This window comes from Amblyomma mixtum, chromosome 1, assembly GCF_055824585.1.
Source record: "Amblyomma mixtum isolate Tamu chromosome 1, ASM5582458v1, whole genome shotgun sequence".
Taxonomy (NCBI): Eukaryota; Metazoa; Arthropoda; class Arachnida; order Ixodida; family Ixodidae; genus Amblyomma; species Amblyomma mixtum.
Genome location: NC_143012.1, coordinates 62789688 through 62812079, shown reverse-complemented (window position 1 = coordinate 62812079; position 22392 = coordinate 62789688). Strand labels below are relative to the sequence as shown.

Below are 22392 nucleotides of genomic sequence, written 5' to 3'. Positions count from 1 at the left end.
GTTGTTGTCTGCTTGCTTGGTTGATTGGCCGTGCTTTCCTTATAATGTCTTGGTTTCTGTGATTAAACCTTCAGTTGTGAGTCAGCGCTTGTCTTGTGTTTCTTCATCTTTCCGTCTAAGTGTCTCGCGCTGTTTACCCTTAAGAGATGCATCACCACCTACCCCATTTGATCATAGTGTGGTACTTCCTATCTTGTCCATCCACCTGACTCTCTGACACCCAGTGCTATGCTTGCCCTCTCTAGGAATCCATTCAGTCAGTTACCTTCATTTATTCATTCATTCATTCATTTATTGATACTGTCAGCCTTTCTCAGGCTATTACAGGAGTGGAAAACCTAATAAATTCACATTCAAAACAAGGTACATTTCACAACTGCGATATCGACACAAAAAACAAAGGAAAAATCAAACAGTAGATAAGAATAACGCATGCAAGTGCTGAGGCAAAACTATTACATTGGTGTACTACGGTCCAGGTAAGATTTCAGGCATTCTAGAAAGGCGTTGAGGGAGTTACCGTATTTACCCAATTCCAACGCGCCCCCGATTCCAACGCGCACCCAATTTACGGCACCAAAAAAAAAAAAATTTAAAGCCCCGATTCTAACGCGCCCCTGATATGCGCCCGAATGAAAAAAAAAAAAAACTACGAGCCCCGCTTCTAACGTGCATGTGACTTCCACGAATGAAAATAATTTGCAACCGTTTTAATATTTTAAGGAGAGATGCGGGTGAAAAAACCGCTATTTTTTCGATAAAGTCGATTTTGTATTTTCTTGCGTTTTGTATTCCCCCAAGCCTCTTCTTTTATATATAAAAAAAATCAAAGCCGATAATCAAGGGGAAGGTAGTAAAAAATGCAATTAAAGCACCCGCGGTGGCTCGCGAAAGTGCGAATTTGACCGAATTTCGTGAACGCGGCATTTCGCTCCACGGCGTCGCCCGCTCTTGAATTTTCGCGGGGAAGTAGGCCTACCCATCTTCTACCAGAAGCCACTTCGGCAGCGGCGCAATCTTGATAAAAATACGAAAAAAAAAAGATCGTTTCCCGCCCGAGGAGCGTCGCGACTGGCCCTTCAAATCACGTGGTGCGATCGGAGCCCTTCCATTGGCTACGAGCATCCCACCGCACGGACGGACGCAGACGCTCTTTCTTCTTTCTGCCGCCACCGAGACGTGAACCAACGCTTCTGCCCGGGTTTTTCTCCTTTCTCCACTATGGATGTGACTGAGAAACGAGATTTTCGTTCACGCAAGTTCCTGACAAAGCATCAGTATAGAGGAAGACGCCCCAAGCGCAAGCGGAGAGCTCCGGTGACGGGAGGTTCGTCTGCTGCTACGCGTAACTGCGGCAACGGAGATGCACCATTTGGATCCTTCAAGCTTCTTGCGGAGCATCCATGACTTCGTCAGTGCATCTCAGCGAAAGATAGAGATCTTCGACGGCCAAGACAAGCGTAAAAACGAGCGCGGAAGCGCTGTTATCTGTGAGATCGGCATGATGCCCGACCTCGTCAGCGACGCGGCGTGCCCCGCCTGCGGACGATGTTATCTCTCTCTCAGAGAATCGGCCGCAAAACGGAAAGGACTCTCATCGTTTTTGGAGACGCGTTTCTGACAACCGTTGTTTCATCAACACATTTTTCGTGCCGCGTATCTCGATCGTGCAACGGCAGTGATGAGGCGTCCGCCCGCGGCAGTGCGCGGGATACCGTCGCCGTGAACGTGGTCGCTGAGCACGCGACACGCGACCAATGACAAGCGCCACACCGGTTGAAAATGGCTCTTGCGACGCAAAAAACGACGAGCAAACGTGCTCCCATGTTTGCCAGCAGTTAGCGAGCTCCCACATCGTATAATGGCGATGACAATGGGCAGCTATGGGGACGTTTCGGTTTGCACTCGAATCCAACGCGCATGCGATTTTGAGACGTATTTTCCCCGAAAAAAGGTGCGCGTTAGAATTGGGTAAATACGGTAATATTTACAATGGACTCTGACAGCATGTTCCATTCTTTAATAACACGAGGAAAAAAACTGTACTTAAAACAATCGTTATAAGAACGCGGCACAGGAATATACATGGAATGGCGATGTCTTGATGTTTCATTAGGGTGTATTGTAAAATATGGTGATGTGTTGACATTCAAGTGGCCATGGATTAAAAGGTAAAGAAACTTCAGCCTATCTACCTTAGTGCGGTATTCTAAACTTTTAAGGTTTGCTAATTTACATAATTCGGTCGGTGAATCAGTTCGGCGATATTTATTGAAAATAAAACGGGAAGCAAGTTTCTGAACTTTCTCAATTTTTAATTTGTTAGACGCAGTGTAAGGATCCCAAACAATTTTACCATATTCAATTACAGGTTTTACAAGGGTGTTATAAGTGAGTGTTTTTACATCATGGCCATTTCTTCCTTTAAAAAAGTCCTCCCCAGACCACACGGAAAGCACTCACCTTTCCCTGATTGTGGTGTTCGAGTGAGGTGGGAAGAGCATGTACTGCACCACACAGGGCAGCAAGGAGGCGTCACCAGAGTCGGTCATGACTGTGTTCTGATAAGACGGATGACAGAAAACGCAGGTTTACAAATGATAAAGCCTTCGTCGACTTTATCTTAGTGGCAGGATGCAAGGTACCCATCAAAGCATGGTGCCCTCGACCGGTTTTTGCCTGCTCTAAGCTAGAAAGGCAGAAAACACTGCGTGATGAAGAACAGGTTCTCGGGACATTACAAAGCAACCTTACTAGTTTCAACGACAAGTCTTCAGTAAGAAAGCTACCGACTACCAAGGGCTTTAAAAGGCCAGCGGCTGCTCACACAATGAATTATTACTGAAATGAAGTAAAACACCATTACTACTATGCATAAAGAACTGGACACATATTAATTAAAATGCTTTCCCCAACCATTCTTAATACATCACTACTACAGTAACGACTTCACCTCAAGTTAACAGTCATGATGATGATGAATTTTTATGGCTCAAAGGCATCTGTGGCCAAACAGCGCCGTGGGACAAGGTTTTGTCTTCTACTCGAGGTGGGGTCAAAGGCCATTTCCCAAATATTGCACCCTGAATAAGCCGAGCACCAGACCAGGGGAAAGGTTGCACCCATTGTACCACCGGTAGGAACCCGGCGGCACATAGGGATCGAACCCCGCACCTTTCGATTGCGAGGCGGATGCTCAGACCACTAGACCACCGCTGTGGTCAAGAAAACAGTCAGAACGTGCATTCACAGGAAGTGCTGACAAGACAGCAGAAACAAACCACTGGTCATGGTTGCAATGACATTCTTCTGAAAGTGCTTGCAGATTACCATATTACCTGCAGATTACCATAGTTTCTCGCTTTATGAACCCACTTTTTTTTTCCAGAAAAGTTTACTTAATCTAGGGTTCATTACAAAGGGGAAAAAAGAGTGGACGAATTTTGTTTTGTAAGAGACGAAATTTTATATCAGCCCATCCATCCATATGTTATCAACAAAAACATGCAGTTAACAAATGCGTCCCCGTATCTGTGTAGCGGATGTTTAGCATCATTCGCTTCAAAAGGAGTTTGCTGTATCATGGCAGATCTGACAATTTCATGATAGTCAACGGTGACAGCCAATCATGGCAAGAAAAGGTGAACATGCTGAATGCCATCCCTGAAGGTCAGACACACATTTTTTAAGTGAGCTTAAAAAAATAAAAAACGGCTCAATTTTTAACAACAAAAGTTAAAGTGGGTTGATCATGTGAGTGGGTTCATTATGTAAGTAAATATAGTATCTGCTGACTCACACACTTAAGAGAGTGCCCACAAATAGAAAAGAACTGCCGCAAAACGCACCACTAAAAAACTCAAAAGATCGTAAAGATAGCACCAACAGGTTTGGCTACAGTGGCAAGAGGATGCAACAACAACGCATTTCTAGATGTTCAAATTCTAGACAAGTTCAAATGCATTAACAAAGTGGAAAATGGCTGTTCAATAACAATACTAGCCTGCATAAAGCCACATTACAAAACCATTCGTGCATTAAAGTTGAACACTTCGTAAATTATCTACAATATTACAGTACATTTATTATATTTTATTTCTTAATCACAATTATCACTTTTTAATTCTGCTGATAAAAAAAAGTCACAGAATGCACAACCTGCTCCCTATCTTTTAATGCTGTCAACCAGGCTTTGAAATAGCTAAAGCATCACAGTCTGTTTTCACAAAACTGGTTTCCTCAATGAAAATCAGCCCACACAATAAGAATCGAGCAAGAGTGTGACGAATTATTACCTTCATTTCAATCTCCAGTGCCATGTTCAGGATGCCTGAGTTCGAGTGGGCAAAATGAAAGCCTTCTTCAAGGCGCATCCTGGATGACAAATGCACAGACTGAGAAAACACGTCCAACAACAGTTGATGCAAATATGAATTGTCAGTTTGCAAGTTGACGCACCACAAAAAGCAAGCTCAAGATTTTTTTTTCGAGCGTCCTTTCCATGTAGAGTTGGCAGCAAATGTTTACGGGATGTGGGCATGCAAAACTAATGGGTTCAGGCTTTGGCTGCACGTATGCCATGGTACCATCTTGGCAAAGGTATGCTGAACCATTCGAAGCAAGTGTTCCAGATATATTATTTGCTTGAAACTAATACTTCCGAGTTTTCGAACACCAAATAGACGGACTGAGTCTAATACTTTACTATTCGATTAAATGTTCACACAAGCCTATGCACTCTACAAAACTATCGAATACTCACATAGGTTTACATGCTAGCCAGAGCTCAAAGACCATCTGCACAAGGCAGCTCCCACAAGTGTTTTGATCTCTAATGAAGGAACCCCCAGCACATTTTAAAAGCACTTACAGAATGAGCAAATGTGTCTTATACAGCGGTGCGACTTATGCATGATTTCTTTTCTCAGAAAAAATGCCGTTTGCAGGGGTGCACAACACCCTTATACACACATGCGACTTATAGACCAGAAAATACGATATGTGGAGCTCAAATTTAGAGAGTCCTTTTAATACACCTGATGCTGACAGGACCAAGCCATCGAGGCCGCCGCAGTGGCTAAGTGGTTATGGCGCTCAGCTGCTGACCCGAAAGACGCGGGTTCGATCGCGGCCGTGGCGTTCGAATTTCGATGGAGGCAAACTTCTAGAGGACAGTATACTGTGCGATGTCAGTGCACGTTAAAGAACCCCAGGTGGTCGAAATATCCAGAGCCCTCCACTACGGCGTCCCTCATAGCCTGAGTCACTTTGGGACGTTAAACCCCATAAACTAAACTAGGACCAAGCCATCGGATCAAACAGACCAGATGTTCTAATTAGGTCAGCTGAGGAGTGCATTTCCTGTTTGCCCACTCAGAAACAGCAAGAGCAGCAAAACAGATGTTGCACAAATTGGCGACCACTAATATGCAGCTCGTTTCCGGGCCCTCGCAGCTCTTACTTGGCCAGAGTCTTGAGGATGCGGGTGACGGCGTGCAGGGGCAGTGGGACGCTGGGAAGCCGCTGCACAGTCCAGATCCACCGCCGGTGGTGCAGGTACCGGCTCAGCTGGCTCATCGGATCAACCACGGAGCTGACACCATTTCCCTTCCGCGTCAGCGAGCCACTGCTACCACTGCTGCCGGACTGACGGTGTGAGTGTGGAGTGTAGTGCAGGAGTGGGTGTGCTTGAGTCACGGCGACGTCCATGACGGCCACCATGGGGCTCAGAATGTCCTTGGGCATCTTCTCGTGCCTTTCAAGCAGAGAAATCAGAAGACGCTACTTCATCACGCGACAGACTACGGCGTGAACAGAGATCACGTGCGTTGATTCATTCCTGAGCGCTTTGCATAGTTTCTGTATGTTTTCTCATGGTACACAGCATGCCAACGTGAGCCGAGTTCGTGTCGGCACAGAGCTGAATGTTGGTCAAATGTCAAGGGGAATCCCCCCAAGGTGGAGTAGATTTGTAATAACAGAGTAATTACTCAATGGCATCCACCTGAGCGCAGCCATACGGCTACAAAGGAAAGTTATACAGCTTTCTCAGAAACTTTGTAGTTAAAGAAAAATTCGTCCTGGTCCGGGGTTCAAACCCGGGACCACCGCTTCAGCGGAGCAGTCGCTCTACCAACTGAGCTAACTGGAACGGCAAGAGCATGCTGCCCCACGTGTGCTTTATACAACTGAACCTCATTATAACAAAGCTGAAAGGGCCTGGTGATTACTTCATTATAGCCGTAGCTTTGTTATAGCCAGTGTCGACCAAGCTTCAAAGGGGAATCGTCATTCCTTCGTTGTATCCATTATTTTGTTATAAACCATTTTGTTATAATGAGCTCCGACTGTATTCCTTTTCAGTTTTAGCACAAGATGCTGATATAACGACTGCACCTAGTCACAACACATACAACTTCGTGCACACAGCAATGAATCAACTCTTCATAACAAGGAACCAAAAACCATTGGAGCACACCAAGAAACAAATGAACGCATTGTATCCTAGTCAGAGCAGGTATGGTGAGACCTCACTACAGTGAACACGTAAAAAATCGTGAAATAGTTTGCTATACCCGAAATCTGTAATATAAAATTCCATCACAAACGCACGCAATAGTGGCGCAATTTAGTGACTGAAGGGACACCAATTCTGGTGATCCTTACTAGAGAAACGTCTTCCTAGGTTTTGGCGCCGTTTCGAAGGTGTTCGCGGCTATTCAAAGGGCTGCAAAAAGCCGAGCGCCAGTTAGGTTGGCTTTCCCGCACAGCACCACAAGCACAAATTAAGCCCCGGCTACGGTGGCTTCCCCACATCACAGCCGTGTCGCGCAGAAAGCGGTACGTCAGGGCGAAAGCCATCGCCGTTCTCGCCACCTCCGCGACAGTCAGCATGAGCGCAGGATTGTTACCGCAAGCTTGCAACCACCCATGGTGCCGCTTCCATGGCGCTGTCAACGAATGCCAGAGGTGTGAACGCGAGCTGACTGCCGGGCTACGACCATACGCACCGCTGTTGGCGAGTGCGAGATAAAAGTGCAAACCTCGGCGCACACGCTTGCCGCATCACCACCAGTCACTTGTGCAGTGCGGCGAAGCCCGCCGCCTGCTGTCCGAACGGGCACAGCTGGGGAGTTCGATATATCCGTTTCGTGGCCAACCACGTTTCGAAATAGAAAGTAGAAATTGCATGCATTTGTCAAAAATATTTACGAAAAGTTCAATATAGCCAATAATTCGTGATATACATGTTCGTTATATCGAGGTTTGACTGTACTGACTGTTGGGACAATGTATAAACAATGTGCCTTTCACTTCGAGCACATCAGGCCACCCACCTGATGAGGATCCTCTCGAGGGGCTTGCGGAAGAGGATGCAGCAACTGGCTTTTCGGTACGTGCGTGGCCCCGGCGGCCGAATGCAGAGGCCACCGTCCGTGTGGGTGTCCTTGGCAACTCGCTTGCTGAGCTCCAGGCTCAATATTTGCTGTGTCAGGTCCTTCACAATCTGTGACACCACCACGAGAGAGTGAGCAACAGGTCAAAACAGGCATCAAAATGTCACCTTCTCTCTCTGGCAAAAATACTGCAAGCAGCAATTCTACAGACAAGTCATTCAACAAGCAAACAAGTAAATAAAAGGCTGGGGGGGAGAAGGTCACAGGTCACAGAACTTCTTTGTCAGTTGGAAGCAACAGTTCTCAGCCAAGAATGTATTCAGGACCTTCCGAGCACCAGAAGGGATAACTACACAGTCCAGGGGAGCAAAAGCAGGTATGCTGCGATGACATCAGTTAACTCTTTCCCAACCGCGCCCATTGAGCATCGTTAGCCCACTAACGATCATTTCATGCCCCGATTTCAGAACCTTCTGCGTTGCTAATGACCGCGCTGCAAATGTAGTTTGTAGGCCAGGAACCAAAGTTTTCTTTCCGATGTAGTTTTCTTTTGTCCCGCAAGGGGGCACTTTCTAACGCGCTGCGAAGAAATGAAGACGTGGACCTGTGCTCATTGCCCGCCATGTTGCCCGCAGATGACACCTTCGCTGCTCGACTTCGGAGCCTTCCGCGTTGCTTACAGGCACGATGCGCATCTGGCTTGTAGCCGGAGAACTCAAGTTTTGTTTGCGATATATTTTCTTTTGCCCCTACAAAACAGCATTTTTTGAACGCACTCTGAAGATGCGGTACCATCAAAGTCGCTTGGCAGCCTCCGCACGCGTGGCACGTGCTCTAAGACATAGCAAATCTCAGGACTCCGTTCCGTCTGCGAGTGACTTAATCGACGTCTTGTGCAACAACGAGCCTGAAAATGTTGCAAGGTGCTGAAGATGATTCAGTTTTCACATCAGTGATGATAGAAACCAGCCTGAAACACAGGCGGCTGCACTCTGATGCACAACTAGAGGGTTTCCAGCTATTGTTTTGAAGCAACAATACTATTCAAGATAGAAATGATTTTCTTTTTTTGCAGAGAGTGGCCAATAGAGTAACAAACATTTTGCATATTTCAGAAAATTTTTAACATTTTTTCTTTTTAAATAAAAGCATGTTTTTGCAAGTTTTGTTGAATTTTTTTCTAAAATCTCGTTTTTAGCAAATAAAATTTTTGTTGCAACATGGAATCTGTTGTTTAAAAGTATATTAATAGAAAGCACCTTTATTCAGCTCTGTTTTTGGGTATTGCAATCAATATTGAACGCAATAGTTTTTACAGAAAAAAAAAAGTACTGAAACCTTCAGAAAATGGTCATTTTCTCCATGGTAGGGAAAGAGTTACCCTGTCTAGTTCATTCATGCACTGCGAACCTACACTGCAACATTAGATGCTCTTTAATAAACTGCACTTCCAAAGATAAGCATAACTCTATTATGCTTATGTCAACAAGTGTGGCTTCCCCATGTTCTGCCATTCTGCCGAGGAAAGTAGGAGGCTTCATTAATTAAGTGCCAAGAGCTTCAAAGACTGCAGCAATGTCTTTAAGAACTCCAAATAGTCAGAAGTCTCTGAACTACTGCATTAAAGGAAAGAGACAACTTCTAGGTTCCAAAGCCTCCACAAAAAAAGCACTCCTCATTTAATCTGCATCAAACAATTGCCATCTCACAGGATTACCAAGCCTGCAAACCAAAGGCTGGCCTATTCACTGCTTCACTGTAGCACGTTCAACAAGGTGCAAGAAAGGAATACAGACGGGGGAACACTTGGCCTGTCAGTGGAATAGCGCAGCCTTCAGTGCTGTGAGAGGAAGGAAAAACTCACCGCGTTCCGCTCTTCTCCCGGTGTGCCACCAAGGAAGGCAAATCGGATCACCACGCAAGGCGCCTTGTACGTCACTCGGGTCACATAGAACGACACCGGTGGCTTGTCACCCTCTCTGCATGTGCAAAGGGATTTGATACTTCCACTAACAGCTGCAATGCACTTGGGTTCCATTAAACAAGAGTAGCTTAAGTTATGCAATATTCATCATGACTCGAACCTTTCTCCAACTGCTAAAGAAAAAAAACTACAATTTTAAACTTTAGAATGACGCAAGTAAGCAATCTTTACATCTAGCACTGATTTCTGAGGCACTTGGTATGCTTACTGAAGTTTTATCTGATGCAAGGGAACCAGCATGATGGTACGCAAAGTTTGAACCTTCAGCCAGGGGTTTCAAAACAATGCTTAAAGACAATAAAACAAAATGTGCCTACTATGTACACTTGTTCATATTGTGAATAAAACAGACGTATTATGCACATTCATAAAAATTTCAAACAATAAAGGACGTTAGAACAAATAAATGGAACACAATAAAAATGGATAACAGGTAGCATATGTGCTGTCTACCTTGTTTTTTAATATCCTTCTACGATTCTAACCAACAATGAAGCGACTAGCCCACCTGCATGCCACGCTGGATTTGAACGAACTGTTCGTTATTCTAATACGACCTCCGAGGTCAATGTTTCCATCGAAAATGTCGACGGCCACGGCCACTTAAATCTTCCCTAAGACCAAGTGCTCAGCGTGATGATGACACATGAGAGTGCCAGCACATCCAACATCGATCGCACAGTCCAAACCAATGCGTTCTCTTAGCCACAGTGCACACTGTTTCACTTAAGGGGGACGAGGGTCTGAAAACTAACTTTTTTATTTATGGCTAGAATTCCATGAAACTTTGCACACAGATGTGTTTTCCTCTTCTGATTCCAAATATGTAATCATAATTGAGCTGGTGGTCTTAAATCTTACAAAGTCTAGAATGTAATTAGCTCATTTCTTACACAGCTTTAATGAACTTTCTCATTGCATTTTGTTGCTTTTATTGACATGAATTGATCGCCAGAGAGTTCCCATACCTGGTGACATTTTTTCTTTTTCTCTAAAGGCATGTCATCGTGATATGCTATGTTGAGAGTAAAAGGTCACAGTATTTGACACTGCAACTCATTAAGGTAATTGTAAATTGCTATATATACGTGGCCTAAACAAAAAAAGTAAGAATGTCATCGGGTATGAGAATTCGCTGGCTGTCAATTCATGTAATTAAAAGCAAGAAAATGCAATGAGAAAGCACATTAAAGCTGCGTAAGAAGTTACCTATTTACACTCTAGAATTTAAGACAACTTTTGATCTAAGACCACCAGCTCAATTATGACTACATATTTGAAATCAGAAGAGAAAAGCACATCTGTGTGCAAAATTTCATCACATTCTAGCCACAAATAAAAAGGTCAGCTTTAAGACCCTCGTCCCCCCTTAAAAAAGTCTCAAGCCTCGTCAAGCCTCAAAGTCTCGTCCCCCCTTAAAGTCTCAGCAAACTCTATGTACCTGAAAGTACTTCTACATTTGTGCTTCTACACTTGTGACACCACACTGTTGTTCCATCAGGTTTTACAGCTTCAAAAAACAGAATGTGAGTTAGGTGATCAATGCATTGCCTTTACTGTTCCATTCAAAGCACAAAAAAACAGATCCTCCCCACCCGCAGCTGAAGAGTAATGAGCTCTGACCCGAGGAAGGTGACGTAGGAGTGTCCGTCGGCCAGCACAAAGCTGGAGCGGTCTCGCAGCAGGGCGAACAGGCGATGCAGGGCCTGCCGGCACTGGACCGAGTCATAGCGGCCACTGCTGTTGGGTTGCTGCAGGTGCTTGGGCAGGGGCAGGTCGTGCTCCAGCAGCATCCCCACCCGGTGCATGTGCATCCACCGCTGCCTGCACAGACGCCCACCATCACCACCATGGTGGCACCGAATAGTAACCCAGTACTGACCTACTTCGCTCACCCTCACCGAAGGCGAGCATAACGAACACTGAGAATGGAGTAAGAAAACAAACGCATGACTCGGAATGCAGTGCAGTGGTTTGCCATGTTTCTTTTTTTTTTTTCAAAAGAAAAACAATTTACAAGGGTACAATACACACAATGCTATTGGACCCATAGCCAAAGGCTATTCCGGGTCCATCACAATACTAGGTTTGGTTTGGTTTATAGGGTTTAACGTCCCAAAGCGACTCATGCTATGAGGGACGCCGTAGTGGAGGGCTCTGGAAATTTCGACCACCTGGGGTTCTTTAACGTGCACTGACATCCCACAGTACACGGGCCTCTAGAATTTCTCCTGCATCGAAATTCAGCCGCCGCGGCCGGGATCGAACCCGCGTCTTTTGGGTCAGCAGCCAAGCACCATAACCGCTGAGCCACCGCGGCGGCTGAGCCACCATTGCAGCCCATCACAATACTATACATTATATTAAATGCGACACGCAAAGACACAATGCGTTCGTAAAGTAAAAGTCACATTCTCAACAGTTTAGGGATAAACAAAAGTAAGTGTACACAATGCACACATTTGGGATAAATAGAAGTAAGCGTACAAAATACACACATCCTCACAAAAACAAAAACAATGCACCATAACTTCACATATTCATCAGGAACGCTTCGAAAGATTGCACAAAGTTTGTTTTCAGTTTAATATCATCAGGTATACTATTCCAAATCAAAACTCCACTCAACTCTATCAGTGTTTGCCTGTAACTGTTGTGACACACTGGTAAGTTGAAATGTTTGGCACTAGCCGCTCTAGTTTCCCTTTTAGGTCTTATAAATATGCTATGGGGAAGTGGATCATTGATTTGTAAGATTTGGTGAATTGTCTGCGCTACTTTTAAAGTGTATAGTGAAGTGTACATTGAAGTGTATACGGAAGTGCATATTGAAGTGTATACAGTTGAACCTCGATATAACGAAGTCCTACTTGCAGCCGAAAATTTCGTTACATCGCGAATTTCGTTACGTCGAGGTTCCCATGTTTCAGCTGTCAAAATAAAGTATAACTGGTTCAGGAACACTGCTTGTTGATGGGAACTTGTAAATCACTTATTGAGGAAATACGCAAGAAAATCGAGTAATAGTATCGCTATCAAGGGCACCGGATGTTTTTTTCTACATCAGGAGCATAATGAGTGATAGCAAACACCGCGACGGCATCATTCTTCTCCGTGTGCGCATAGCAAAAGAACGAGCGCAGCGCCTAGTACTGAAAGCCGCCACAAGATGTCGCTACTGGTATCATCATCATCAGCACTGAACATTTGCAGCCGGGGACGCATCAGAGAAAAATAAAGAAGAATGTTCGCATCGCTCACGCCGGCGCGGTGGGATTGTGCTCGCGGCGCGGTTATACTCCGACGTAGCGCGCGTGCGCGCGCGGCACGGCGACGTCACGTCCGCGAAACAGCGGCGCCCGATCGCCAGCGTGTTCGGCGGCTACCGGCGCGCTCTGACGGCGCCCGGCGCGGAATGCAGCCGGCTGCATTTCGCGCGGGCCGCGCCGAGAGCGCGCCGAAGCCGCCCACCCAGAATGCACCGCGCGCGCCTCCCACGCCACGCCTCCCCTCTGCCCCCTTCGCCACTCGCCTCCTCTGCCAGGGCACGTTTTTTTAGAGCGCAGCTCTTTGGCGTCCGTTCCTGGGTTTCGCGTCGTCGTCGGCGTCGGCCTCGTAACCAGCTCCGCCCCCCTTTCATCCCCCCAGCGCTATCGGCGTCAGCGGCATCAGTCAGTCGCTGCTATCTCTTCCCTCCTCCCTTTATCGTGTTGTCCGCTTGCTGCGCGCGCTTCTGCCCCCATCGTTTGCCGCTGGGTGTACACGCCGCCCCCCTCCCCCCTCTTCCTGCGAGTCTCCGGTTGTCAAAGCGCCGGCTCGAACTTAATTCCTTTCTTCGCTCCTCCTCCAATGCAACCCCTGTGCGGTGGCAATCAGAGAGCCAGATCGGTGGCGGCGGATCTGTATATGTGCACCGGCGGATCTGTATATGTGCACCGCCCGAGCCGAAATTGCGAATACGTGTGAAAAATAAAAAAAAAATTCTGTGATAGCGCATACATGTGTTGCTCGATTTCTTTGCCTCAATCTATCGAAAAGGTGAAACAGCTTATTTGCTGCGCTCAAATTCCGCATTAGGAAGTAACGTAATCGTCGGTAATTTTTTTTTTTTTCGCCGCTCACCCGTTTTAAAGGTACGACCACACTAGCTCCACGAGTTTGTCAACACTGATGACTTTTTTTTGTTGTTGTCTACGAGGACATCGCACGCAAAAAAAAAAAAAAAACGAACGGACGCTGCAAGAAAATTCCGGTTTGCGCTTTCACGTTCAGAGTCTACAGCTCGCCAGTGGCGTCATGGCGCGGCGCGTCTTGAAACTTCCATGCCGCGGGCTTTGTATGCGCACGACAGATGGCGCGGCGGTACGTTCTCGCACACTGCCGGCAAAATTGGCGCGTAAAAGGGCAAATACAAACTGCGTTTCGTCTCGGCTAAACTTTTAGCTCTCATTCGATTGTCAAGGTAGTTCCTGGCACATGCATGCGATGCGCAAGGACTTCGTTACATCAAAAGTGCGGAGCAAAATTACTTCGTTAAATCGCGAAAAAAAATACATGGTTTTCAATGGGGAAGTGATTGGGAAATGAAAAAAATGCGTTACATCGCGAATTTCGTTACATTGAGGTTCGTTACATCGAGGTTCGACTGTAGTCCAATTACATTGACATTTCGATAATCAGGTAGCAGAGCTCTGCTCCAAGTTAACAAGTGCCTCCGTCCATCAATGATGGCAGCTTGCCATCACGAATGCCACTTTGCCATAGTGCTTTACCCCATGCTGGCATTTTAAAAGGCCACATTTAGTGCGGGGTCCCATGAAAAACGTGCCACGGGGAGTTCTACTGCATCATGTTTTTCACCTATCGTCTGTCTTCTACATAAGGCTTACAACAATGTCTTCATATATAATTAAAGCGATGACTACACCAGAAAGAGTGAGGTCTTAGTGATATAACAACTATGACCATGCTAGAAAACCACTGATCAATTAATGAAAGAAAACAAAACCACTCAGTTACCAACATACGGCAGCACTGACGATCGCCAACAAGCACACAGTCAAGCCAATAACCAGGCAAGGAACTTACCAAATGCTGATGTCCAACATAGAGACCGGTTTCCAGAAGGCCACAAAAGGTGCGTATGCACTATTGTTCTTCACGCTGCGAAGCACAAGGGAAAAAATAAAAACAGCATTCACCTGACTACACACTGCCACAGTTCAATAGAATTAAAAACATTTCCATGTCCTTGACCAGCTCACAAGCCCTTTTATGATATCTTTTGTAATAGACTCCAATGCATTGCCCATTCAAAGAGCAAACAAAAGAATGACACCATTCAACAGACCACATACAGTGCAGAGTTTGTTCGCATGCACTTTTCTACGCAACTCACGAAACCAATGTCATTCTAATTACATATACAAAGCTACAAATATAAAAAAAAAAACATGGAAGTGCCAACCAGACAAGCCATTACTAGTCTGAGCACATTGATAAAGCTTTTCGTAAAACTCCCTGCAAGTGTCAACACAAATACCATGCAGCATTTACATCCTAAGTACACACATAAGCTAAAAAAACTAACAAAAAGGCTTTGCAGCTATAAAATAGTTTAGATCGCTATCACATTGTTGAAGTGTCCTTGAAACCACTTTCTGAGCAATAGACCCTTCGGTTAACACTGCTGTCGCACTTAGGGACGCGCAGCTCATTGAGTTTAGTTTAGCATCCCAAAGCGACTCAGGCTATGAGGAACGACGTAGTGGAGGGCTCCGGATCATTTCAACTACCTGGGGTTCTTTAACGTGCACTGACATCGCACAGTACACGGGCCTCTAGAATTTCACCTCCATCGGAATGCGACCGCTGCGGCCGGGATCGAACCCGCGAAACTGACACAGTGGACAGTTTTCTCACAATCCGGTGGGCAGGTTGCGATGACGCAGCAAAGTCACATGACATAGGTGGCCCACCTGCCTCCTAGGTTGCTCTCCGGGCACCACTTGCCAGAATCATACTCGCGATTTTTCACTCACAATGCCGACACCGACAACGCCGACACTAGATTTTCGGGACAATGAGGCCTTTAACACTATCGCGCTAATAATTTACTTTATTAGTTGATTTATTAGCAGTGCTTGGGTAGTAGTGCAACAGTGCTTTCCCTTGCCACAGGTCTTCACAGGCTGAAATAAGCGACCACAGCATCTGTGAATGCTGAAGTGATAAGGCTGTCTACCGAAACTGCTATCCTTGAGCAGACAATCATCATCATCATCATCAGCCTGACTATGGCTAGGACACTTTCGACTTAGGCTAGGACATTTTCGGAGGTTTTTCTCCGTAAGGACCGCCCGATACAAAGGGAAAGCCACATATCCGAATCCGAATCCGACTATGCCCACTCAAGGCAAAGTCATCTCCCATGTCTCTCCAACCCACAGACACTGTGAACGGCCTTTTCAGGGACTCACTTGGAGGAGAGGACCGGGTGGCCAGAGGAGCTGGGGGGCATCACGAAGAGTGGCACGCCATTGCGGAAGCTCTCGGGCACCGAGTAGTACACCGGGTTCTGGTTGAACGAGTGCAGATGCACCAGAAGCTGGTCCGTGCTCGAGATGCTGCGCAACGAGCCGCGGAGAGCACGTGTGGTGGGTGCTACACTTGCCTAACCTCGCCAATTTCACACAGTCATTTCTCTCATAAGCTCAGATTAAGGGGGGACGAGGGTCTTAAAGCTAACTTCTTAATTTATGGCTAGAATCTCATGAAATTTTGCACACACATGCGTTTTTCTCTTCTGATTGCAAATATGTAGTCACAATTGAGCTGGTGGTCTTAAATCTTTCAAAGTCTAGAATGTGATTGGGTAATTTCTTGCGCAGCTTGAATGAACTTTCTCACCGCATTTTGTTGCTTTTATTTACATGAATTGATCGCCAGAGAGTTCCCATACCTGGTGACATTCTTTGTTTTTCTCTAAAGACATGTCATCCTGATGTACCATGTCGACAGTAAAAGGTCGCAGTATTTGACACTGCAACTCGCTAAGCTAGTTGTAAATTGCTATTTATACGTGGCCTAAACAGAAAACGTAAGAATGTCATCGGGGATGAGAATTCGCTGGCTGTCAATTCATGTAATTAAAAGCAACAAAATGCAATGAGAAAGTTCATTACAGCTGCATAAGAAATTACCTATTTACACTCTAGAATTTAATATAGCTTTTGATCTAAGACCACCAGCCCAATTATGACTACACTTTTGGAATCAGAAGAGAAAAACACACCTGTGTGCAAAATTTCATGAGATTACAGCCATAAATAAAAAGGTCAGTTTTAAGACCCTCGTCCCCCCTTAAAACGGCTCTCGGTTTAACACATCACCGGATACACCAAAGCGAGCTTCGGCCGTTCACACTTTATTTCAAAGAGTGTTTTACTGTGATAAGAAAACGAGAAATGCAAGAACGCCTCGTCACTTGGCACACTAACATCCACCACGTCAGATCAAAGAATTCTGCTGTGTGGAACTTACAAGTGGAACCTATAAATTCAACTTACAGGTAGCCGGCAGGAGCTGACATCATAATCACGGTAAAATCCGACAACGATCAAACTGAAGGCAGGCAACGTTCTTTTCACTTTATGAAAAACATCATTACAGCCATGCCCACCACTAATGAAAGGCCCTCCAAATGTCCCAATGTCCAGCTGACCAGCAATTATACATGACTACACTCGATCAGCATGTGTGGTCATGTATAAATAAAGCAAGAACAGACATAAGACTAATGTTCGGCATTATTAACAAATATTTTTAAGCACCAAACATGATCTAAAAATGCATACCACTATGCAGAAAGGCAGTAATTACAGTGGGTAAGAATTAAATAACTGAAGAAGTCTTAAATATCACTGCTTTGCATCTGCTTAAGTGTGGAAGCAGTTTTGGAATCTGATGCTAAAACAGCATTGCAATGCTTCACTGACACTCCCAGTACCGAGTAATACAAAGCAGTAACTCCAGTTTGTATCAAGAAGAATATGACTTGGAAATAGAAAGGCTAGACTGCTTCAGGCAAAGCACAAGTTGTAACTGACTTCCCTTAAAATGAGGGATATGGTCACACAGCGCATAAAAAATCAGCTTGAAAGATTTTTCAGTTCAATGAACATTTTATTCCTTCATTCCATAACCTAGACTACAATAAACTATAAAACAGAGGCTCTCAAACTGTGTTCCACAGATTCCCTATGCTCCTTGGAGTGTTTTTTTTTTGCTTTCCCAGCACCTGCATTCCTGCATGCCTCAGCCCAACCCCGCTTCCTTTTAGCTATTTTATTTTTGGAATGATCATGCTGTAACTGCTCATAGCAGACTGTTTCACTATACAGCCAGTGATTTTTAACTAAATTTGGGCATTCTTTGAAAAGCTGTGTTTGCATACTCTTTGTTTTTTTTTTTTTTGCAAGCATGTAATGTAGGAAGAAAGGGAAGCCAAGATACTTAGGTCTCGTCAGAACCTTATGAAAGCTCTTGGGATTTCCCAAGACTAACAGAAACATTGTGAGCCCCTCCTTTGAACCCATGTCAACCTTCTTTTTTCAAAACAAATAGAGTAACATCTCTTTATAAGAGACATGGTTAGAAGAGACACTTGGTTATAAGAGACATTTGAAAGTGGTCTGGTTGGTTTTCCTATGTTCGCCATGTTAAGAACATTGCGTACAAGAGACACGGTTACAAGAGACACCCGTTTACTAAGGACAACTTTTTTGGGTCCCTAGAGTAAATTCTTCACTGTATAGAAGAGACACAACCCAGATATGCTCGCGCAACGCAGCCAACATCGTACCAACTTCTATGCACTGCACTTTTCATTCCCTTGCCTCGATTCATGTCACACATCAAATAGTTGCGATTACTGTCGTCTCGCTGCACCGAAATTGCCATACCACAGACTGCGTGTCCTCATTGAGAGATTGTGAACTTCCCTCTTCAGCTTCCTCACGGTTACAGCACCGACGATGTATTCAACACGGAGGAACTTATTTAGTCCAACTCCTCAGTGTTTTCAGAATTGTTAGTTACAAGAGACCTTGGTTATAAGAGAAATCTTTCTGGGGTCCCTTGAGTGTCTCTTGTAACGAGGTGTTACTGTAGCCCCAAAATCATAATGCATCACACTTCCATCAGCAAAACAACAATAAGGCAGTTAACACAACCAAAGGAGCCACTAGAAAACGAGGAACAGGTAAAGGAGTGCGCATTAAAATTGGAGAAGTGGCAAGCAAATAAATAAAAAAGGAAGCGGCACTCACTTTTTGAGTGCGTTCCAGTACTGCTGGGCGACCATGAGGCGGAAGGGGCTGCGGGTCTTGTTCGACTTGAAGTATTCGCAGGTGACATCGTGCAGGAAGTCGTAGCTGGCCTCCACGTACACCTCATATTTGCAGCCCGTACGCGGCTTGGGCTGAGAGCCGCTCCCTGACGAGTCGCGGCTGCAAACATTGTAAGGGGCTCAGCACCTATTAAACACTGATTCCTATCTCCATCACAAGGGGGGGGGGGGGGGGGGGATTCAGTAGCATAGCACATGCAACAAGAATTCATTTTTCCTAGCTGAAAAATATGCGCCACTCCCAAGCTTTTAAAAGAGCTTCGAAAGTCTGTGCGACTGACTCCGTTTTAATCCAAGATGGCGCCTTTCACCGAGGCAAAGAAATGGTCGATTGTGCTAGAGATGCCCACTCGCATCTATATTAGGTCGAAAAAATGAACTAGTTGAAAAACAATCTCTACAGTATTGCTGGCGCATGTTTTAATCCAAAAAATCAAACTTTCTGACTCCACAGAGTCCAAAGCATCGATCGCAAATATGAACACGTTCCTATGAGGTGCGTGATGGTTCCTCGACAAAGTCTGAAATATCATGCAAGTCCAAATTATTGGAGTCCGCAAAGGCAGTCAGCTACCGTGTTATTATGGTGTTTGTGCTGCAAACTACAATTGCGCAAATACTAAAATTTTTGAATGTGAATCGAATACAAATATGAAAGAAATAATTCCTTCAAATATCAAATATATGTTTAGTAAGCTAAAAAATTATCATAAAAAGGTAAATGTGCAAATGCTGTCCTAGTAATGTATGACCACATTACAGGTTGCGTACTGCAATGTATACTGTAATGAGTGACGAAATGCAATCTACAATTTTACACATGAATGGGAACTAAAAATAACATGACAGGTAGTAAAACTTGATTAATATGGACTTCAAGGGACCAGGAGAAATGCCCGATACAGAGTTCGCACCAGAAGAGTTGTGAATGTGACAGTTCCATTAGTTGTGGGCATTAAGTGTGTCACAAATAATGGAAGGATCAAACAAAAAGGCCGCAAGCTTTCGCGTTATGATTGTTCGAAGCGGGTGGTAGGCCGTGTTGTTCTCATCAGGCACCATATGTGGGGAAGCCCACTTGAGGAATTTCACACGAGGTCCAAACCTCACAGTGGCCAGTCCATGCGACAAACAACGGAGAAGAAATCAAATGCGATGCCTTTTTACGGTTTTCCTTGCACTTGAAATTCAATCTTACGATAATACGCTTGAAATTCTGGTTTTGCCATGGTCGGATTTATGAAAGCCGGTGGCATTAGTCGCAGCTGAATGTTTGGTAATTCTCGAATATCTTTTTCTTAACAAACATAACAGCATATTAACAAACATAATAAATAACATATTCGATTCGGTTGGTTGGTTTATGGGGTTTGACGTCCCAAAGCAACTAAGGCTATGAGAGACGCTGTAGTGGAGGGCTGCGGATAACTTCGACCACCTGGGGTTCTTTAACGTGCACTGACATCGCACAGTACACGGGCCTCTAGAATTTCTCCTCAAAGAAATTCTAGCCGCCACGGCCGGGATCGAACCCGCGTCTTTCGGGTCAACAGCCGAGCGCCATAACCACTGAGCCACCGCGGTGGTTCGTAATTGAAATTCAAATATTCAAAAACTCCTACAACAAACCAATCAACGGTCGAGACCAATAAAAATGAAAATGACTAACTCAGAGTAAACAGCACTGCATGACATGACCTCATTCAGTGAATGAACTATTCAGAAAACAAAAGGCTGTGGCTACACACAAACATCCTTCAACATCGCAAACTTTAGAACTCTACACAACTCACTTCTTGTTTGATGACTGCCAGGGAACCATGACAACATACTCAATGTTGACGTCAAACTTCCACGGGAGCACCAGCTTGATCTCCAGTTCACCTGAAACAGAAGCAGCAACACACCTATATGAGTGAAAATCACTACACAACACACTCGTTGCAATGAAACTTAGGCAAATGTAAGTATACAATCAGTATTAGACCAGGAGCGGGACATATGCACAATTACACACTATCAAACTGAACAAGTTCAAATCCAGCCTGCTTTACTGCAGCAGTGCATGCTGATAATCACAGCACTGCCTTTGCAATTAGTAATTTAAAAAAAGCTGAAAATCTATCAAGTAATGAAACCAGGCATTAATTTTGTTTTGACAATCTTGCAGAGAAAAAAGTAAAAGTGCCAATATTGTTGCGTGTTCCTTTCATTTCTGTGCAGAAAGAAATTTTTTTTTTTTGTAAGGCTCAACCAGTGCTACCACTGCTGGAACATTCTTGCAGTCATAAAATTCAGTTTTGAAGGTCTATCTAATAAACATCTCAAAGCACCCTCACTGCAAAAAGAAAATCGATATCCATTATTAAGCCAGCAAGTGCTGTCATACCTAGAATAATATACAGTCGACGACCGATTTTTCGAACTCTCTAGGGACCGCGAAAACGACCGAAAAATCGGGCAGTCCGGAAAATCAAATTTCACCGAAAAAATCACGAACTTATTACCACTATGCCGGAGAAAGCGGTCAATTGTATTGCACACATTCTAAAGCTCCTCATGACTACATTTCGCCGCACGAAATACCGTATAAACGCGTATAAGGGCCGCACTTTTTTTTTCCAGATTCGAGGGCCAATTTTCAGGGTGCGGCCCATACACGCGATATGCGAAAAAAAAATTTTTTTTAAGTAAAAACACACCAACCAGGGAATGAGCGACATTTATTCTACGTTCAATCGTCACTCGCGAAGTATTTAGACTCCTGAGCTGGTGCTGTGCTCTGGTGCACGCTCATGCCAAAAGAAGCCGCGCAGCATGTCCGCTGTCAACGCGTAGCCATTGTTCCGAAATTCCATCACATAGAGGAGCAGCTCTTCTTCCAGTTCAGGAAACTCACACGGCTTGACTCGGAAAGCGCGCTTTTTGCAGCTTGTGTTTCTCTTGGTTGCACCATCATCGGACACACTTCTCGGCCACGTCGAATTTCCCGCCCGCCGCACGCTTACCGACCGCGTTCGAGAGCTAACTCCCAGCCGTGTAGCTTAAGGTGCTTGCCAACGCGCTAAAACTGTGAAGCTCGGTGGCAGCACGCGAAAGCCACTATCACGGCGAACGCACTAACACGCATGCTAACACGCCACAAAAGGCTGGAGCTGGCGATACTGATGCCGATGTGAACAGCGGAAAATCGCGACCGAGAAAAATGTTGATGATAATGATCACGGCGCCATCCATAGGCGGCACTTGGAAGCTCCGGTGCGCGCGTGGCCTCCGCGAACGGCGCAGCGCCGGAGCAGATCACGGCCGCGATAAGATCCGGCGGCGCGCCCGAAGCGCGCTTCGATCGCGGAGGCCACGGCGTGCGCGTAGCCTCCGCGATCGTATTCGCGTTCCGTGTTCGGGACTAAAGACTCGGCACAGATGAGTTCCGTGAACTCAGACTACGGTTCAAGTTCGTGCGGTGGAAAACATTCAAGGACAGTACGAATTCGAAAACACGCGAGCGCAATGTGCCGACTCGCGCAGAATTTCAGCGTCACAAGAGGCTCCCTTTAAGCTTGAATTTCGTTTTGTTTGATCAAGTTTTCGATATCTCCTGC

The 22392-nt window shown here is 45.2% G+C and overlaps 1 protein-coding gene across 3 annotated transcripts in view; it reads right to left on the bottom strand.

The window, feature by feature from the left end:
• The window catches only part of LOC149366489 (KICSTOR complex protein SZT2-like), a 197033-nt gene that overhangs the window by 143905 nt on the left and 30736 nt on the right, over positions 1-22392 (bottom strand). For all 3 annotated transcript variants that reach the window (XM_089551003.1, XM_089551010.1, XM_089550996.1), the window contains 10 exons: positions 20584-20674; positions 18711-18890; positions 15861-16007; positions 14470-14544; positions 11005-11205; positions 9262-9376; positions 7338-7507; positions 5462-5755; positions 4296-4374; positions 2464-2561 (listed from right to left, as the gene is read on the bottom strand). In XM_089551003.1, coding sequence (XP_089407129.1) covers positions 2464-2561; positions 4296-4374; positions 5462-5755; positions 7338-7507; positions 9262-9376; positions 11005-11205; positions 14470-14544; positions 15861-16007; positions 18711-18890; positions 20584-20674 — 1450 coding nt within the window. The remainder of the gene's footprint in view (positions 1-2463; positions 2562-4295; positions 4375-5461; positions 5756-7337; positions 7508-9261; positions 9377-11004; positions 11206-14469; positions 14545-15860; positions 16008-18710; positions 18891-20583; positions 20675-22392) is intronic.